The sequence below is a fragment of the Chiroxiphia lanceolata genome, chromosome 18 (genome assembly GCF_009829145.1).
Source record: "Chiroxiphia lanceolata isolate bChiLan1 chromosome 18, bChiLan1.pri, whole genome shotgun sequence".
Classification (NCBI taxonomy): Eukaryota; Metazoa; Chordata; class Aves; order Passeriformes; family Pipridae; genus Chiroxiphia; species Chiroxiphia lanceolata.
Window position 1 is genome coordinate 13,753,867 of NC_045654.1, and position 17,423 is coordinate 13,771,289.

The following is a 17,423-nucleotide window of genomic DNA, read 5'->3' on the forward strand; positions in this document are numbered from 1 at the left end:
CTTTCCAGGTCATCCCTCTTTTCTTCACACTTCCATTTTGACTTTCAATGAGGTAATTTCACCCTTAAGCTCATTAGTTTCCATAGGAAATGAATTATAAAAAATGTTAAGTGTGCCATATGAGGTTTAACATCAAAGACATTTCTAGACAGACCATGAATATATGTTGAAGCTGTATTTGGTCTCTGTTGGGTATCCTTTTCAGTGCTGCTGAGTTTCACTTGCTTTCGTTAGGTAAGTGTTGGCTTAGGACTTAACTTTTTTTTTTTTCCTTGCAATCCAAATTAATCTTTAATTGTTTAGAATAAAATTGACTGACTGGACTATTTGAATCGAATGTGTTTTGTTAGTGCCCATGTGCTGCCCTCATGAGGAAAAAAAAAACCAAAGGAGTTTTGAGTAGAAAGCTTTGTAAGCAACTGCTCCTAAAGGAAAGTTAATTTTCTGAAAGGAAACCTCAGTTCATGTTTCGCTAATAAGTTATAAGTGGATTTTTCTTGCTGAATACTACTCTGAATCCTCCAAGTTAGGATGTATTACCTGCATGCTAAATCCACTGGATTGTTTGCCCTTTGAGCCTCCATTTCCCAACTTTTGTAAGTACCTGACAGTAAGGAGCCTCACACACAGGATTCTTGTCAACCTGTATAGCTTCAAGCTTTTATTTTGAAACTCTGTTTGAAAAATGAAAACATAGGGAATGCCTGCATATTTTTGTCCTATTTAGTCTACCTAACACATTATCTAGAGGGATTGCCTAGCACATTCCAAAATAATAATTTAAAAAAAAAAAAAAAAGGTGCACACTATTCAACCACAGTTTTGCTGAAAAGAATACTTCTCTTTGTTAGCTCCATAACATTTTTGTGACATTTTATCCCCATGCAGTTGTGATGGAAATGATTTTCCTCCTCTTCAGTGAGTGTTCAGCATGTTTATCCCATTTGCTGCTTGGTTACAATATGCAGAATGGCACAGCAAACTGACTGCCCTGCACAAAGCTAAAACTGAACCTGAGCCCCTGCATGAGGGATGAGGATTTCTGTCATTGCAAGTGGCAGCAGAGCTCTCTGAAATAATAATGGCTGTCAGGAACAAAACAAATGCCATAAGTAATACTATTTAAAAAGTAATCCCACTCAATATTTACAGCTGAGGGTATTAGAGCACTTTATTCCACTTTCAGAATGTCTTAACTCTGCACTATGACTTCCTTGAAGAGTTTGGGTGGAAGCCATTTGTGTTCCTGGGTGGGGGAGAAAAACATGAGAACTTATTGCTTTAGGTGTAAGAGGAAGAAAATATTTTATACATTCTTTGGAGGTTCAAAATAAAACACAACTACCTCTTTAGCAGTTGTGATCTGCCAAAGGAAAAAAAAAAAACTTCAAAAGGAAAGTCAGGAACTGGAGTCTCCTCTGGGGGCTCTCCAGGGCTGACCTGGCAGGGGGGTCTCTGTGTACCTGCAGCACCTGCAGGCATGGGGCTCCAGCATCTCCTGGTGCCAGAGGGCATCACCTTGGAACAGTTGGTAAATCAGCCCCCTCTGTTCTGGGAACAGGCAGCATATTGCAATATTCATCAATATTGCATATTCATCAGGAGGAAGGCTCTCTGCACATGGGTCTGTGGACAGTGCACAGTCTGATGGCTCTGTAGCTGGCCCTGTGCTGCTGCAGTGGTGGAAGGGACACGCAGGGCTCAGACAAGCAGGATATGAAAGGAAAGCCAACTCCCCCAGAACCCCCCCGGCAGAACCTGCACCTCCTTAGCCAAATCTGCTCTTTGGTTGCACAACAGGTAGGAGGGGAGGTCAGGGTAAACAACCAGCTCCTCTGAAATCTGGCTCAGTTACTGAGGAGAAGTTGAGAGAGGTCTAATCCTCGAGGGTTTGCTCCTGTGTTCATCCCATTGCAGCTGCTCCCGAGGCTGCTGTCCCAGGGTACCCCCCCCTAGGCACCTCTGCCCTGAGCCACTGCCCAGGCAACTCAGTCTTTCAGCAAAATAAACAAAGTAAGTGTTGTTACACCGTGCAAATTAATAGTTAAACATGCTTTTATTGAAAAAGCCACTTTTTCCAGCCCTTCAAATGTAGCTATTGTCAATAACTGAACATAAGGACTTGTGAAAAGTAGATTTTAGTACTTCAATCTTTAGAAATGTAATAAGTAACAGAACATCGACTCTGAATTACAATGTGTATGAATTTAATGCAGTGGGAGTTATTGTTAGAGTGCTGAAGACTTCTAAATATTTTTTAAATCATAAATATATTAACTCTTCCCTTTGAATCAAATAGCATTAATTTAAACAACAAAAAAATACCCCACAAAAAAAGAAGCAACCAACGTGGAGCCAGACTTCTGCACTTCAAAACTACTCAACACAGTCTGGTAGTAATAGATGCAGAGACTTGTTTGCTGTTCATGTTTAAGTCAGCTGCTAAAGGGCATATGTGTTTTTGCTTCCCCTGCTGCGAGGCTTCTATGTCTGTGTAGACATGTAAACACACACACAAAATATAAGGCAAAACCTACTTGTGCTGCATATCTTAGACATTAATAGGTGACAAATGGAAGCTGTAATAGCAGGTGAAATCATAAATAATTCAGTTAAATATTTCAGGAATCAGGCTTAATGCCTTCACACAGAAGGATTAAAATAACTGGGTGCACATTGTAGCCAATGCAGGGGAAGACTCATGTGGAAGATTTCCTTCTGACACCTGTTTTATGACATGCTATTGCTTCAAAACAATGTGCTGTGTCAGCTGCAAAGTACAGCTTCAGAGGGAATTTTTTTCATTTAAGAAAGGAAAATAATTCTAAATTGTGGGCCAAACATGCAGGAGTCTTGCAGAGATAGGAAAATATCACCAGGAGGCAATTAAAATACTGATGGGATTATTAAAGGCAATGAGACTAGCAGGCTTCCCTTTGGTTCAGTGTTCCATTGAATGCCCTGGCTTTGTACTCAGGGAGGCACAGCCACTTAGGAGTTAATTTCCAAAGAAAGCACTCAAAGTTTGCCCCACTTAATTTTGTCTTTTAAGTCCTGCCTGCTAAAGGGAAATAGTTCTGCAGTCAATGTGCGTTACCAGCAATAAATAGCTGGTGGATGTAGGATCAGAGCAGCTGCAAATATCCAAGGGTTGGATGCTGGAGACTATTCCTAGTATTTCAGTGTTTTTGTACACATGCTCCTGTTGCCATGAGGAGTCACTTAATGTAGTGGACTGAGGTGTTCTAAGCCTATATAGATCTAACAAAGATAAAGCTACATTAGACTTTTATAGAACAAGCATCTGGTGTTGGGTTGCTCAGCTCGTCTGCACACTCCTCTATAGAGTTAGGATATGAGCTAATCATGGTCTTTGATAATAGAGATTCTAATGCTTGGTAAGCTTTGTGCTAGAGTGCAGAAGTTATGAAATGCTTAAAATTAAGTTTACAAAACTGTATGCAAACATGCATGGTTGAATTCTTACCCTTGGCTTGGCAAGGCTTGGATTGTACAGGCATAGCTAAGTTAACTCAGAGCTCCCAACAGAAAGACTCAAGTGACACCACAGGGACAGGGGACTGATTTACATTTCAGATATAAACCATGGTGTGACCATCCCAGATGACTTTCATTCCTACTCCAGATTTTCTGCAGCCTGAAGTGCCTTTTCAGAGGATGCTTTCTTGTATAAGCCACTTCAAAATTTCATGCAAAAGAAGAGAGAGGAGGTTAGTGGGCATAAGGGACAATGGCATTTGTGCTGTGCTGTGGTTTGTATCCTCATAATCTCAGTCCCAGCGTGTGGGAAGCAAAGGCTGCTCTTAACAAAGCTGCACTCAACTGCTTGGCACAGCTTCTGCTCTGGTCAAGTCCCTGTTCCCTCTGTTTTGGTGAACTGATGTTCCAGTCTTTCCAAGGGCATCACTGGACTGAAGCTTGGCATAGTGTAGGAGCAGCTGGGCTGTCACAGTCCTGTGAGGTCTCAGTGGTGTTGGCATCTACACCTGCTGAGCTCTGCTGGTCCCTGGAGGAGCTGGGGGCCTTCTTGTGACCTTTGTACAAAGCAGGAGATTTTGCCCAAAGGGGAAGATTCGATGTGAAAGTGGTGGAACCTTTCCCCTCCACAGTCAGAGCCACGGGCTGTTTGTCTGGCACTGCGTACACAGCACTTTGCTCTGACAGATCTCCACACTGACTGAGATGTTCTGCGAGGACCAGAGGCTGCTGATCATCCCCTTCTTCAGAAATAACAAAAACAGGTTTGTTTTTATCTGTTTCTACCAGAAGCTCCTTTGTTTTTGAACCGTTGACCAAGTTGATTTTCAGTGGGTTGGAGCTCTCTAGAAGGTTTTTGGGGCTTTGGCTGTTGACTGGAGATGCTGCCCCTAGATGTCTTGAGGGATCCAAGGACCTCCCAGGTTTGCTGTCAGGGGAGCTGGCTAAAAATCCAAAATAAGGGTTCCCAAATCTGGATTTCTTCAAATTGCAGGAGGTTAGCTTCCGCTGCCTTTGTGCAGACTGAGTGAGGGGGTAGGAGGCATTACTGGCAGAGGAATCAGAGTAAATGGTCTCTGATGCTCCCTCTATCTCAGTGGCTGAGATTACCTTTCTGGTTGGGACACCTTGGGATCTTGCAGCTGTAGAAAAACCCTGCACAAAATAACACAAAATTAGAAACTTTGATCCCAAGGGAACTAAAAGTTAAAATTCCTGGTTATGTTAGAGGTAAGATGTATTCTTTAGCAAAAACCTATGTTATTACCTTAAAAAGGAAGAAACATCCTCTATTAGCTCTGTAGCAAGCTGTTGGTTTGATGGTTACAGTCAGTGAGACCTAGATATCCCTCCCACACCCACGGGCTCTTGCAGTGCAATAATAATACATCAAATATACTGAGTTTAAGGTGTAACCAGGGGAAAAGGCACATATCAGAACACTCAAGGAGATGATCTTGCCCAAAGGCATTTTTTTAATGTTTTTTCAGGACTGGGGAAAACTTCTTAACCTGGTGCTAACTGCTGGAAAATACAGTTTAGGGAAAGCCTGGCTAAATTACAGTACAGTTGGGCAAAAGAATTTCCCATCCATCCAGGAAGACGGACTGAAATGTGTGGAAGTGCAGGGTGGAGAGGCAAAGCAGTGGCCAAGGGGGAAACATGTCCCAGCAGCAGCAGTCCTGGGGTGCAGGCTCTGACCACCACGCCCTCCCCTCCCCGCAGGACTCACGCTGCTGTCAACCAGCTTCGTGAAGGGGCTGTTGGTGGTGGTCCAGCTGCACCATTTCTTCTGCAGCTGCGGGATGGGGGCCAGGAGGTCGTGGAAGGTGCGGGCGCTCCACGTGCGCTGCCGGGGACAGGGGTTGGGGTTCTCCAGCTGCACGTTCCCCTTCTCGGCGGCTCCCGCGGGGTTCGAGCTCAGCCACTCGCACACGGAGCCCGGGCTGGTCACGCTTCTCTTCAGGTTTTTGTCCTGAAAAGAGTAAAAATAAAGATAATTTACAGCGTCTCTCATCGGGACATTTTTAAAACACTTTAAAAAATACGCTGTTGGTGCAAGAGGCTGAGTTATTCAGTCGTTCTCAGGGGACACGGGAATGCAACTTCTCCTCGTTGCTCTTCCAGCCTGAAGTTTGTTGCCTTCCCCGCAGGAAGGTTTTACCTTGTTTCCCCAGTTTTGGGTTTAACACTGGGAAATTTCGGTTATATGAGCAATCACACCGCTCTCACTAACCAAATACATGACGTACCTACAGCTTAATTTTACTGGAGATAACGTGACAGATCAGAATAGTGAAATTCTCTGTGTAAAATGTAATTCTTCCACTGAGCTTGGCTCTTGGAAGGCTCCAGGTGAGCCTGTCTGGGGAAATGAAACTTCAGGGGGGAGGGGGCCTGCTGAAAGAAATCCAGAAGCAAGAAACAAGAGAATCGGGAGTCTGAAAAATGCACAATTTGGGAAAAAAGACTGAAGTAGTGCTCTTTATTCTATGTAAGGGAAGAATTAAGAAAAAGAATTAAAAATAAAGAGAAAGGGAATAATCTGTTCTCAGTGTCTGTGCTGAATGGAACAAGAAGCACAAGGACTGGATTGGAGCCAAGGAAATTTTCATTTTGCATAAAAAATTCTCTTCAGGTGGAAAACGTGCTTTAGCAGCAGAACAAGACATCCAGACAGGGGTAAAATTGGCATCATCAGAAGGTGAGACCACATTAAATGTTGTCACCAGCCCTGTGCATAAGCAGGGCTGATCAGACATGGGAATGAACTATAGACAAAGAGCTCTTCCACACTTTATAAGTTCTGATGCTGCATTTAAAATCACAATTTTTGTCCTTAATATTGATATGGGTTTAAAGTTAGAGAATCCCTGACAGTCCTATGAATTTCCTTTCATTCTCATTAATACTTCACCTGTTATTTATATAAGCCTCCTGTTACACAACTCTATACATATTTTTAATTTTCAGCTGTGCAGATATGGTTGTCATGAGAAGAATGCCAACTCCACATTCCCAAAGTTTACACAGTCATTAAAAAGGGTCTGAAATAAATCCCACACTGTCCTCGATTTAAAAGTCCTGAGAAACCAGAAACTTGTCAGTTGTTATTTCTGAGAAACTGAATCTTTCAAGTTTCTGCAAATCAAAGAAACTATTTAGTGAAAGTGTCATATTGGAAATGGATGGGCAGAGAGGCAAGAAATTAGCTACTACAGTAGAAAAAAACCTCAGTAGGAAGCCAGGAGAGGCATCAGGCTCAGGATAAGTTTGTTTCAATATTAAGCTCCTAGTCTCAGATTTAGTTAAAGCAACAATCTTTATTTATAAGCCAGCTGTCTTCTCCTCAGAAGCCCCTTCAGGCTGTCTTAGGATTTATTATTCTAATATTACTATAAATACCTCCAAATTGATGTAAAAATTAGCCACTGGTTTTGAGATAGATATACTGGAAGTAACTGTGAAGATGAATAATGTATTTTCTACATTTTGGAAAATGTTTCAGGAAAAAAATGTTTCTTAAACCTCCACGATCGTTTTCTTTACTCAGACCTTTGCATCTGAAACTTGCAATGTCTGATCAGAAGTCAGAGATCACAGTTACAGTTTGGCCAAAGGCTGAACGATGCCTTAAAACAAACGGGACTTATGGAGCCGTGATCTCCTGGAGGACACCTCGGAAGCCACCCAAAACCCATCCTGCCCCCTGTTTCCTCTCACTGGTCACACACAGAGACACGTGTTTGCTCTCCCAGCTCCTCCCTCCTAACAGGGGACTGGTGTCTTCCAGTAGGTTTTGGGAGCTGAGAAGCAGGAGCTGGTTCATCACTGGCTCGGGCCCAGCAGAGCAGGGCTCACACTTGCTGGGTGGCACAGGGCCAAGCAGCCAGACACCATTTCCCAGTGAAAAGATTGGGATAATTTATTTAATGAAAGCTCCTTATATCTGGCTTTGTCTAGCAGAGCATTTTGGGTGAGGTGAGTCTGCTGGTGTTATTTTCTGCACCGTGAAGGCTCAGGATTTCACACATCTTTTCACAGAGGATAACTGCAGGAGGATCCCTGCCAAGAAACAGGCTCTGCTCCAGCGGGTAACTCATCTCACTTCCCTAGTGCTGGGCCACCAAAGCTCTGCACCATCCCCTCTGCAGGGCTCAGGGGCTGGCTGCCCAGCTGCATTTTACACCCTAAAAATACACGTTTAAAAATTAAACTGTGAACATGTTTAATATCCAGGAACCCTGAGTATGAAGTGGTCCAATGATGGCAGGTCTGTAATTAGCCAGCTGTGCTTGATTTCCACTCCCATGGAGATGATAGTCTTCAGCTGTGTGGAGAGACCCAGGGTTTTCAAAGAGGCCCTGCCATGGGTCCTGGGCTGTTTTTCTGCTTGTTGGGGGATTTGGTTGGGAGTGTGGACTCATCTGTGTGCAGCAAGGACATCACCGAGGAGGAGACGCCTCCTGAGTTAATAATGAGGCAAGTCACTTTTATTCTTGGGTTACCTTCACTGTTTTAGCACTAACTCTTTCATTTTATTTTTTTTTAAATATAAATCTCCTCTGAAGATGCTTGCAGAAGTGATGGCAGAATAGAAATGGGGATTATAAGTCTTCCTGACTAGGGTGGGGAACAGAGGCAGGAAAGAGGGCTTCCCCTCTGCCTGGAAGGTGTGTGTGTATGTGACTGCCACCAGGTGAAGCTCTCTGCCCTGGGAAGAAGGACCAGGGAGTTCAGGTGCTCAAGGGTGCCCAGTTTGGGTGCAGCTCACAGTGCCCTGCTCCACAGAAGGTAATGTTTAGGCAGGGGAAGGCACCAGAGCTGTTTTCCCTTCTTTCTCTCTTCCTGTTAATCAGCGTGGCCAACTGGAGGAAAAGCTCAGCACGTGTCTTACACCAGGGTAGGAAAATCCTGACCAGCGTGGCCTCCTGGCTAACTTCCTAATGGAGTGTGGGGATACAGAATGCTTTTGTTTTGTAAACCGTGACAGAAGTATTACACAGACTGTCCTGGGCATGTGAGTTCCTTGTGCTGCTTGTTTATCCTCTTGTGGGAAAAAGAGAGGGCACTGGAGAAGAGAACATTGACCTGGGAAAGGCTTTAGCACACACTCGTAATGGATGTGCCCCATCTGCACTCACTCAAGGCTGAAGAGGTGACAGCCAGACCTGAGGCTTCTGAGCCATCATCTGTTCCTAAACAGATAAAGGACCAGGAGTGCAGGGGAAAGGGCTAAAAAAAGAACTTACTGAATTGATTCGGGTTTCTGCCTGAATTTGAAAGGGCTCCAGAGCTTCCACTTGAAGCACTTGATTTTTTTGGAGCCTACACTGATAATTTTCACAGCCTGGTGAGACAGTTAACTTTCTGCCAAGCTGAGGAGCCGAGTACGTTCCCTGATCTCTTGGGAGTGGTGGGCAGGAGCAGGTCTGACTCCCAGGTCTTTAAGCTGCTACAGGTGATATTTTTAATGGAACATCTTTGCCAACTAACATATTTCAGAGGGCTGGTTCTACTGCCTGTCAGCAGACATCTGCATTATTGGCTATCAGATTCAAGGTAGACTTCTGTACTTACTCTTCCCAAAACTGGGAAGACACTGGCTTGGGGGATCCCAGCCCACATCGTTTGAGGGCAGCTCAGCTTGAGGGTTGGGAGAACTGCCTGGCTCAGCCACTGCCCTGCTTAGAAAGTGGGTGGTAGTCGTACATGGACAGATATGACAGGTGCTGTCCAAGAGGGACATGCTGTGGCTTGCTAGAGAGCACTCCTACCTGTATCCTGTAGGTGGTAAAGCTCAGCCCACTGGCCCCAGGTCCAGCAGAAATGATAAACACTTCGTCGCTCCCGGTCTCGGTGGTCACGGCGGAGATGGAGGAGGGCACGTCTGGGTCAGTGTCCTGAGGAGACCGTTCTGTGCTGCCCCTGCAGGAAGGGGCTGACAAAGGAGGAAAATCAATAAAGGCTGCTTGCAAGAGTCCAAAACATCTGTTTCCAACTCCTCCATGACAAACCCTCCTCCCTCCCTCCCCAGGCAATCTAGAGCAGGCTTTGGCTGCCTGTCACACCAGCCAGAGCAAAATTCAAGCCAACAGTTTGTTCTCCTGCAACTGCAAGTTTTTAGAAACAGAAGAGGAGAGGAGGAACACCCTTGGGTCTGCTTTCTAATACAGACAGAGGTAAACTGAAATCCTTTGTATTAAACACAAACAAGGTTGTGCTACAGATCAGAAACTTGCAGCCTTCTCAACTCATCATTTATTTGTGTTTACTCATTCCTGCTAATACTGGGAGCAGTCACCCAAAGCAGTTCCACATAGACCCACAGAAACTGAACTCCAGGAGCTGGAGCTGACCAGAGCCCCTTTGAGCACTGTAAAACCAATCCTTTCTGGACAAGGTTAGGCACAGGGCAGGTGAAACTCTTCCACAGTTCATGGATCTGTAGCAGCCTGAACCCAGCATCTTCGCTCTGCTAACCCAGTGTCTCTGCAATGCCATGTGCTGTCACAGCTTGTGTTGGCAGCACGCTGGAGCTGTGCTTGTGTGTGCTCCTTGCCAGGGGAATCACCCTCCCAGGGAGGGGGGAGAGCAGCAAGGGAGAGTCCCCACAACAAAGGCTTTCTGCTGTGAAGCAGCTCTCCAGCTGTGCATGGGCAAGACAGAGAGGAGGATTGCAAGGAAGGAACTATCTGATTAACTGGCCCAGGGCTCCGGGTGCCCTGACCTGCTCCGCCGCTGCCCCGCGCTTACCCGCCTGCTCCCGGCTCACAGAGTGGTTGTTGTTCTCATTCTCCCGGCTTGGCACCACCAGCTGGAGCTCATTGATATCGACAGTGGAGTTCTGGATCCTGTTCTACAACTCAGAACATGCCCCAGTAAACATCGTCAGATAAACAGTGCAACAGCCAACATGAAAGAGAGAAACAGAAATTGCTGAAGCCATTAGCACTAACCTCCTGGTCACTGCATGCGTTGGATGAGCTCCTTTTGGGGCACGTTCTCTGCCTGAAAAGGAGAGACAGCGACAACAACAACAAGCCCACAAGTGAGTTAAAGGTCCAAGGGGAAGGTCTCGGCTGTGCTCATCCCGCGAGGGGAACCCAGCAGGTTGTGAGCTCTCCCACCTACAGGAGCAGCCAAAATACTTGCCAAGGCTGAGGCAGCAAGGCCTGCAAACCAGGGGAGAAAATTATATGCTCATGTGGTGGGAAGCCAGCTGAAGAAGAGAAGAACCTGTCATCTTCTTCCCGTGATCACTGCAAAAGCAGGGACAGAGTTCAGACCTCTGCCAAGTCCCACCAGGCTCCCCCTGCCAGCTGCTCTTCCCCATCAGCAGCAGAATAGCAGGGCTGAGATTCTGCCTGGGTCTGGGCAGTGACATCCCTCTGATCCTGTTAGACAGAACATTTCATCTGCAGAGCTAATTCTGTGTGCTGGGCTATTTTTAGCAAGCAGAGAGCATCAGATGCTGCTCATTTGTGTGACCCTTTCACTAAGAGGCAGATCACTGTGGGGTGAATGTGCCCCTTGGCTGAAGGGAGGCACACGCGTGTTCTTAACCATTTTTTGTAAAACTGAGGTTATGAAACAACTAGTGTTATTAACTTTTGGATGGATAAGACTCAAAGATACCACTGGCACTAATGAATGTTACAATGACTGAGGCGAGTATACTTTGCCTTTGTGTTCAGTGGTTCTCTGTGGGACAGTAGACACGTGGGAGCTTTAAGGCACTGACCAGATGGGATGCAACCAGTGTTACTGTTTTCCTACTATCTGTGCTGCTGGCTGTTGTGCTTCTCGTTGTGGGGATTGGTTTAAGGCATTCAATCTCCTCCATGCAAGTGTTTTTGGTAGTTATGAGTTGAAGCCAAGATGTCGAGTTTTCAGTCACCGTTTCATTACTGTTTGTTTGTGAGAATATGGGCTCAGGGACCACCTAAGGAGGTGGCTGTGAGCCAGTGTCTGCTCTGTCTTGGGCATGATGGGTTTCATTCCTGCACCGTGTCATTGGATCTCTTAAAAAATGCTCATTGACTGACAAGTGAATTGAGGGAGAAAAAACCCATATGCTATTCCTGGTGAATACAGAGAGGACTACAGAAAAAAAGAGGAGAGCAAGTTGGCACTTGGGAATTTAATCCAGAGGAGATCCAGACAGATAGCTGTTACTCCAGGAGGCACAGCCACTGCTTGGGCTTCTCAGGGAAACTCAAGGCTGAAGCAGGGAAGGCTCCTCTAATGCGCTGATTCAGGAAGGGGAGCAGGGAAAGGCTTCCAATTGGGATTAGTGTTGCCTTATCAAGCAAGATCAAACAACACAGGAAATATTTCAGACTAGAAAATGTGTATGTCAATATTCAACACACACATCCCCCAGAAGCTCTTTTTGGCCACCAGAATCATTTCAGCAGGAGTGACCTGGCCAAGCATACCCCCAAAAAATGAATTAGTGGGGTGGTCAAGGCATTCAGGTAGATTGTGGGAGAACTCTGTGTAACTCCCCTGTTTGTCCACATGGCAGTATTTTTTTTGTCATCTCCTCCCAGCTCTTCCCTGTCAAAACCCATAGAAAAATTTAAACTATGGATAGACCGGGCGAGTTCTGCCTTAACAAACTGAAATACCTCACATTCTTTTGGCTCCTTCCCTTTATAAATTTAGCAGACACCATAACTAACCTGAAAACCACACTGCACTTTGGCAGCATGAACCAAAGGGAGAGTAAGGTGCCCCCAGCAAAGATGTTTCCTCTGTGAGTATATTAGAATAAGAGAGAGAGAGAGAGAGTCCTGTTCTTCACAAAGTTTAAATTAGGACTGAAAAATGGTAACTGGCTGAAATATCACTGGTTTAATTTTTCTTCCCTCATCACGCTTTGGGTATTGAGTGTCTGATTTTCACTGAACAGTTGGATTTACTGCTAAAAACCAACACAGAGATGCTCTAGTTTGCAGGGCTGGAGACCTTAATGTTTCTTTAGCTCCTTCTCCAGCTGGACTGCAGCTCTGTGGTCCACTGAGGACCTCTCCACCAAGGAGACCAGAGATTTGGATCAGTGCACAGCTCATGAATATAAAACAGCCAATGTGAAAACAGACCAATTTCTATAATTTAAAAGAAAACGTAATTAAAGAAAAAAAAAGTTGCTTCAAAATTCTTGAGTAAACAACAACAACAAAAAATTAAGTCTGTTGGAAGCTTTGTGAAAATTGCCCTGTGCTCCCCAGCAGGCAGCTCCAGACAGGTCTAGCTGTCAGAGGTATCTAAGTAAATCAGTCTGATGTGTAGAGGATAGAAGCAGAGGACACAGCTCCAGCAGGGAGGAAGGGGTGTCTGCATTGTGCCCAACACAAGGATGGCAGAGGAAAGGTCTGCTTTTTAGCCCAGAAGTGCTGGGGATTCTCTAGGAGGTCATTACACGACAAAGGCACATTCTCATCCTCAGGTGCCAGCGTGGCAGGCAGTGACTGGCAGGGCAGCCTGTGTGGGCAGAGAGGGCAGCACGCGATGGTTTGATCACATCCCTGTCCCTGTAGGGCTGTGATGGGGAACAGGTCCTTGGCAGGCTGTGCAGATGTAAAATGCAGTTGCAATCCATGGGTTGCAACCATAGAGCAAAGGTTTGACTGCATGGGACAGGATTAGAACTAAATAAGGTGGACATATCTGTTGTTCTGGGGGCTTGGGAAAGAAAATAAAAAATACCCCATTACTCGAGCCAGGCCTCATGGCCAAAAGTAATTAGAATTATTGGCCAACTAACAACTGAAGCTTTCATTCCTTCCCCAAGTAGCAAACAAAAGCTGCAGTGTGGCAGAGACTTGGAGTTTCCCCAGAGAGCTTTGCCCTGGCTGAATGCAATGAGCCCGAGCAGATACTGCTGACGACTTGGTGCATTGGAGGGGCAGGGGATGCCAAGCCCATCCCAGGCCATTTCTACTCCTGGCAAGGCAGAGCCTGCTACTTTTAGCTGAGCAAGAGCAGCAGATAGAAATGAGGGGAAAAAAAATCAACAGCTAAACCTGGTACCAGAGGAACAAATCAAGTATGAAGAGAAAAGAAAGTGGAAGGCAAGTTTACAAGGCCAAGAGCTTCAAGGTGACTGTTGGCATCCTCTGCAATGGCACAGCCTGGCCAGGATGAGTGTCACTGTGCCTCAGGGAGCTGATGCCAGTTCTGCTTGTGCTGCCCTGTTAAAACATTGTCATTTCCCCTGTCAGCCCACCCCTTGCCACCCTGACATTTCCTGCAGTGAGGACAGGCTGTGGCTGATACACATTTGACACCTGATTTCTCAGGGCAAGAAGCATAAAACGGAGCTTGATGGGCTCAGTCTGAGAGAAGTTTAGATGTGCTCAGTGGTCTCTGCAGTCTTGTTCTGAGCTGCATTAAAACCCCACAGCTGGGAGGGGTAGGCAAGCTCCAAACACTGCCAGTGGTTCTGGGGCCAGAGAACAAAATCCTCGAAGCAGTGAGCACAGCAAAGAGGAAAAAAAGACTCTTCCAGTGCAATACCAGTGAGGTAACTCAGCACAGGCCACGGCATTGCTTCCACCTGGGTCAGCTCTCACTTAAATGCTTTCAGTCTGACAAGAAATACAGTGTTATAATCAAGACCTTTCTGGAAGAGCATGCAGGGAATTCAGGCAGCTGGGATAGTAAACGCCCTTTCAGGAGGCTAAAGGAGTAGGGATAATCTCTATTTATATCCAGTCAGTAGCTGACTGAGGTATAGATATCTTCTTGTAAAAAAAAAAATAAAAAAAATAAAAAAGAGTTGTAGAGCAATCAAAAGACATAAACACCAGTGTTAAAAGAAGTGAGTCTAATCCTGATCCTGTGCCATAGGGCTCTTGGTAGGATGTATCCCCAGAACACACAAACATTTGTGTGTGGGGCTGAAATCGTGCACTTTTTTCTCTGTTGGTCAGCAAGAGCAGAACATTATTTTGTAAACATCTGACAAGCAAAAAGCCAAATTGAATGTGAGCAGCATGGCCTGACTTTCTAAACAGGCTGTGCAGAGTGAACCTCAGCCAGTGGAACCTCAGATTGTCCATGTTCTTTTTGGTTTGAATAATGCTCTGCTTCATGGATGGTTACAGTGAAATTAAATAGGGGTGTTGGAGCAAGAACAGCCTACTCAACATGTGTATCAGCCCAGGCTGCTGCCATAGTGAAGGGGGACTGTTTCTGTCTCTTTTGAAGATTGGCAAGGGTATAAAAATAAAGTATTTGGTATCTGGAAGACATTTTCCACCAGACGTTTTCCTTTAGAGCTAGCAAAAAAACTGTGGTCTAAATTAGTGTTCTGCAAGCTCTTTAAAAAAGGAAAAAGGTTAGTTAGATGTAACACATGCAAGTTTAACTCTTACAACTACGAAGACCTCGGACTCTGAAGGCAGGAATTTCTATACATGCAGCAAGAGAGATTATATTTAAGTTTCACCACTGTGCCTGTGTTCTCTGATACCCAGTGGGATGGCCCATATTTTGTATTTATTCAGCCAGAGCTAGAAATGCAGCCCCCACAAGGACCAGGAAAATGAAGTTCCTCTATCAAACCACCCTCAGTGACCAGGAGTGTCTGGGCAATCCTGAGAGCTCTTGGGTTGGAGGATGCACAGTGACTGAGGCAGGGGATGCAGGAAGAGGGAGGACAGGCCAGTTGGCTGCTGGCTCTGGGAAGTGAAGGCTCCTGCCAGTGCCCAGCCACCACCCTGCAAGGGACAGGGTTTGTGTCAGGTTACCCAATGTTTTCATTGAAACCGAAACATTGGAAAGGTGCTGTTTATTTTGACAAAAACCTGGGGAGCTCAGTCTCTGTTTTGAATTTGTTGGAAGGGGAAAAAAAAAAATCACTGTTTCTACAAAAATGTTTTCACTAGGGAGTTAGAAAGAAAAATGCAAACATATGCTGGGGGGCGGAGAAGTGTTTTTTGGATAAATATAGAGGAAAGAAACATATGAAATAAAAGCAGTTGACTGGAGAGGTATGCTTTTGTAACTGTCTGGTTTTAGCCATTTAACTAGTCAGCACCAGGACCTGGAAACGAGCAACCCAGCCTGGCCATCAGATCCCTTGACTGTATCATTTTGGATCCCATTTGGGAACAATGAGAGGTACTGCAGTGTGGCTCTCGGCTCCTCCCCAGCATCACAGGGCTGTGCAGATGACTCCTGAGCACACTGAATGCATTGGAGTTAGAATGTCTGCACAGGCTCTTGGATAAAATATGCTACAGACTGGAAAACAACTTTTAATCTTAATTCTAAGTGGTAATACTTATTATTTACTTTTCTGCAGAGTGTTAGTGATGGTTAGTTAGAGTCAAACTGGAATCTCTGGGAAAAGATGCAGTGCCTGTCAGCTCAGTCTGCCTGGGAGACTCAGAGAAGGATGATCTCTCTGTTCTGCTTTTGTTCATTGGCCAGTTATTGTCCCAAAACTGAGGTTCAAAGGCACCTCTGCCACTGAAATGAAAGAATGTCCAGGAAAGTCCTGACCTTTCAGGTATTTCTGTTGGAAAAAGAAAATACCTCTAAGCTACAGGAGCTTTAGAAATAGGAAAGAAAACTGAGGAGCCTGGGGCAGGAGCAGTGACTGGCACTGACCTCCTCTGTACCCACACACTTCACTGCATTTGAAGGACAGCAAACATCAGCAGAGCAAAGGAAACACGACTGTTTTCTGGTCTTTTCCCTATGAATTATATCACAGGCTTCAAGGGCTCTGAGATGTATCACCTTACCTGCAAACTATGCAGAGGGCAGAGAGCAAAGCAAGTGCAAAGACAACGATTCCTGTTACAATTGCCAGCAGCATCATGTTCTCCTTCCTCTCCTGCCTCACAGCATCGACTGTGTTGGGCTCTGTGATGTTCCTGTACTCGAAGAGCATCGCGAAGCCTCGGCCCCTGTCCGTGGTGGTGATCAGCTCCATGATAACCTCCACCATTTCCAGGGAGGATCCAAACACCATGGTCTTGTTTAAAGGGGAGTTTGGTCCACAGAAGCGAGAGGAAAATGTGATGAGATCGGAAACATAGAGTACATCGTGGGGACAGATATCCACTGCTGGCTGGGGGCTGGAGGAGATTTCCACGGGCAGTGCTGTTGAGGGAAGGGTCCAGCTCTCTGCTGGAACTTCATCTCTCTCACTAGCAGCAGCTAGGTGGGCAAGCAAGATTTTCCCTTCCAAATCATCTCCTGCTTCCAGGCCACTGGTATTTTCCCTCTGCACTGTGGCACTGCCAGCCACTGGGAATGGCAGCTCCTCTGCTTGAGCCTTGGGGATCACTTTGGGTTCCTTCACCTGCTTCGACTGGTTTTCTTCAGCTGCTTGTTTGGCTTCATCTTTTTTTGAGGTGATTCCTGGAAGTTCATCCAGGTGACCAGCAAGGTCCTTTGACTCATCTCTGGTGCTGCTCAGATTCTGAGCTGCCTTTGACATCCAGGTCTGGAGAGAGGGTTTTGTAGTATGGAGAGCAAAGTCCAGGTTTTCCTCAGAGGAAGATGTGCCACTGTTTCCTGTTGTAGCAGGGGCTGAAAAGCCATCCCAGGGGGTTGGAGTGTCACCAGAGCTCTCAAAAATGTCGAAGTCAAAAATTTCCAAGATGAGATGGGTTCTCATGGGAATGAAAAACTGCCAAACACAGTGTATCCCTGGGTAGTAGTTGTTTGGAAAACCTGGGGATAAAATCAGACCTCTTTCCATCGACTGCACCACTGCACCACAGGAATAATACACCTGGGAAATAAAACAAATCATTTTACAGATTGCCAGAGATTATACACAGGATGCAGTTCTGCTGGACCTCTGGAAGTCCTGCTCTTTTCTTTCCCTTCAGAGATAAGACAGGGAAGTTCATTCAGCTTGTGCAAGTCTAACTCCTACTTTTGTACAGCATCAATCT

The 17,423-nt window shown here is 45.6% G+C and overlaps 1 protein-coding gene across 1 annotated transcript; it reads right to left on the reverse strand.

The window, feature by feature from the left end:
• Nucleotides 1-1,252: 1,252 nt before the first annotated feature.
• On the reverse strand, nt 1,253-17,215 carry LOC116795761. Its single transcript, XM_032705711.1, has 6 exons — nt 16,260-17,215; nt 10,458-10,509; nt 10,255-10,357; nt 9,276-9,439; nt 5,231-5,473; nt 1,253-4,653 (listed from the first exon to the last, which is right to left on the reverse strand). Exons 1-6 carry the CDS (start codon nt 17,138-17,140, stop codon nt 3,925-3,927), a joined length of 2,172 nt encoding a protein of 723 aa, XP_032561602.1. The 5' UTR covers nt 17,141-17,215; the 3' UTR covers nt 1,253-3,924.
• Nucleotides 17,216-17,423: the final 208 nt, after the last annotated feature.

Bases quoted from the DNA above. Each gene is read 5' to 3' on its own strand.
- LOC116795761 (XM_032705711.1), bottom strand. From the start codon at position 17,140: ATGAGAACCCATCTCATCTTGGAAATTTTTGACTTCGACATTTTTGAG. The intron at 10,510-16,259 runs GTAAGGTGATAC...TCTCCTTTTCAG, and splicing joins GCCCTCTGCATAGTTTGCAG to GCAGAGAACGTGCCCCAAAA. The intron at 9,440-10,254 runs GTAAGCGCGGGG...CTCCTTTGTCAG, and splicing joins TGTGAGCCGGGAGCAGGCGG to CCCCTTCCTGCAGGGGCAGC.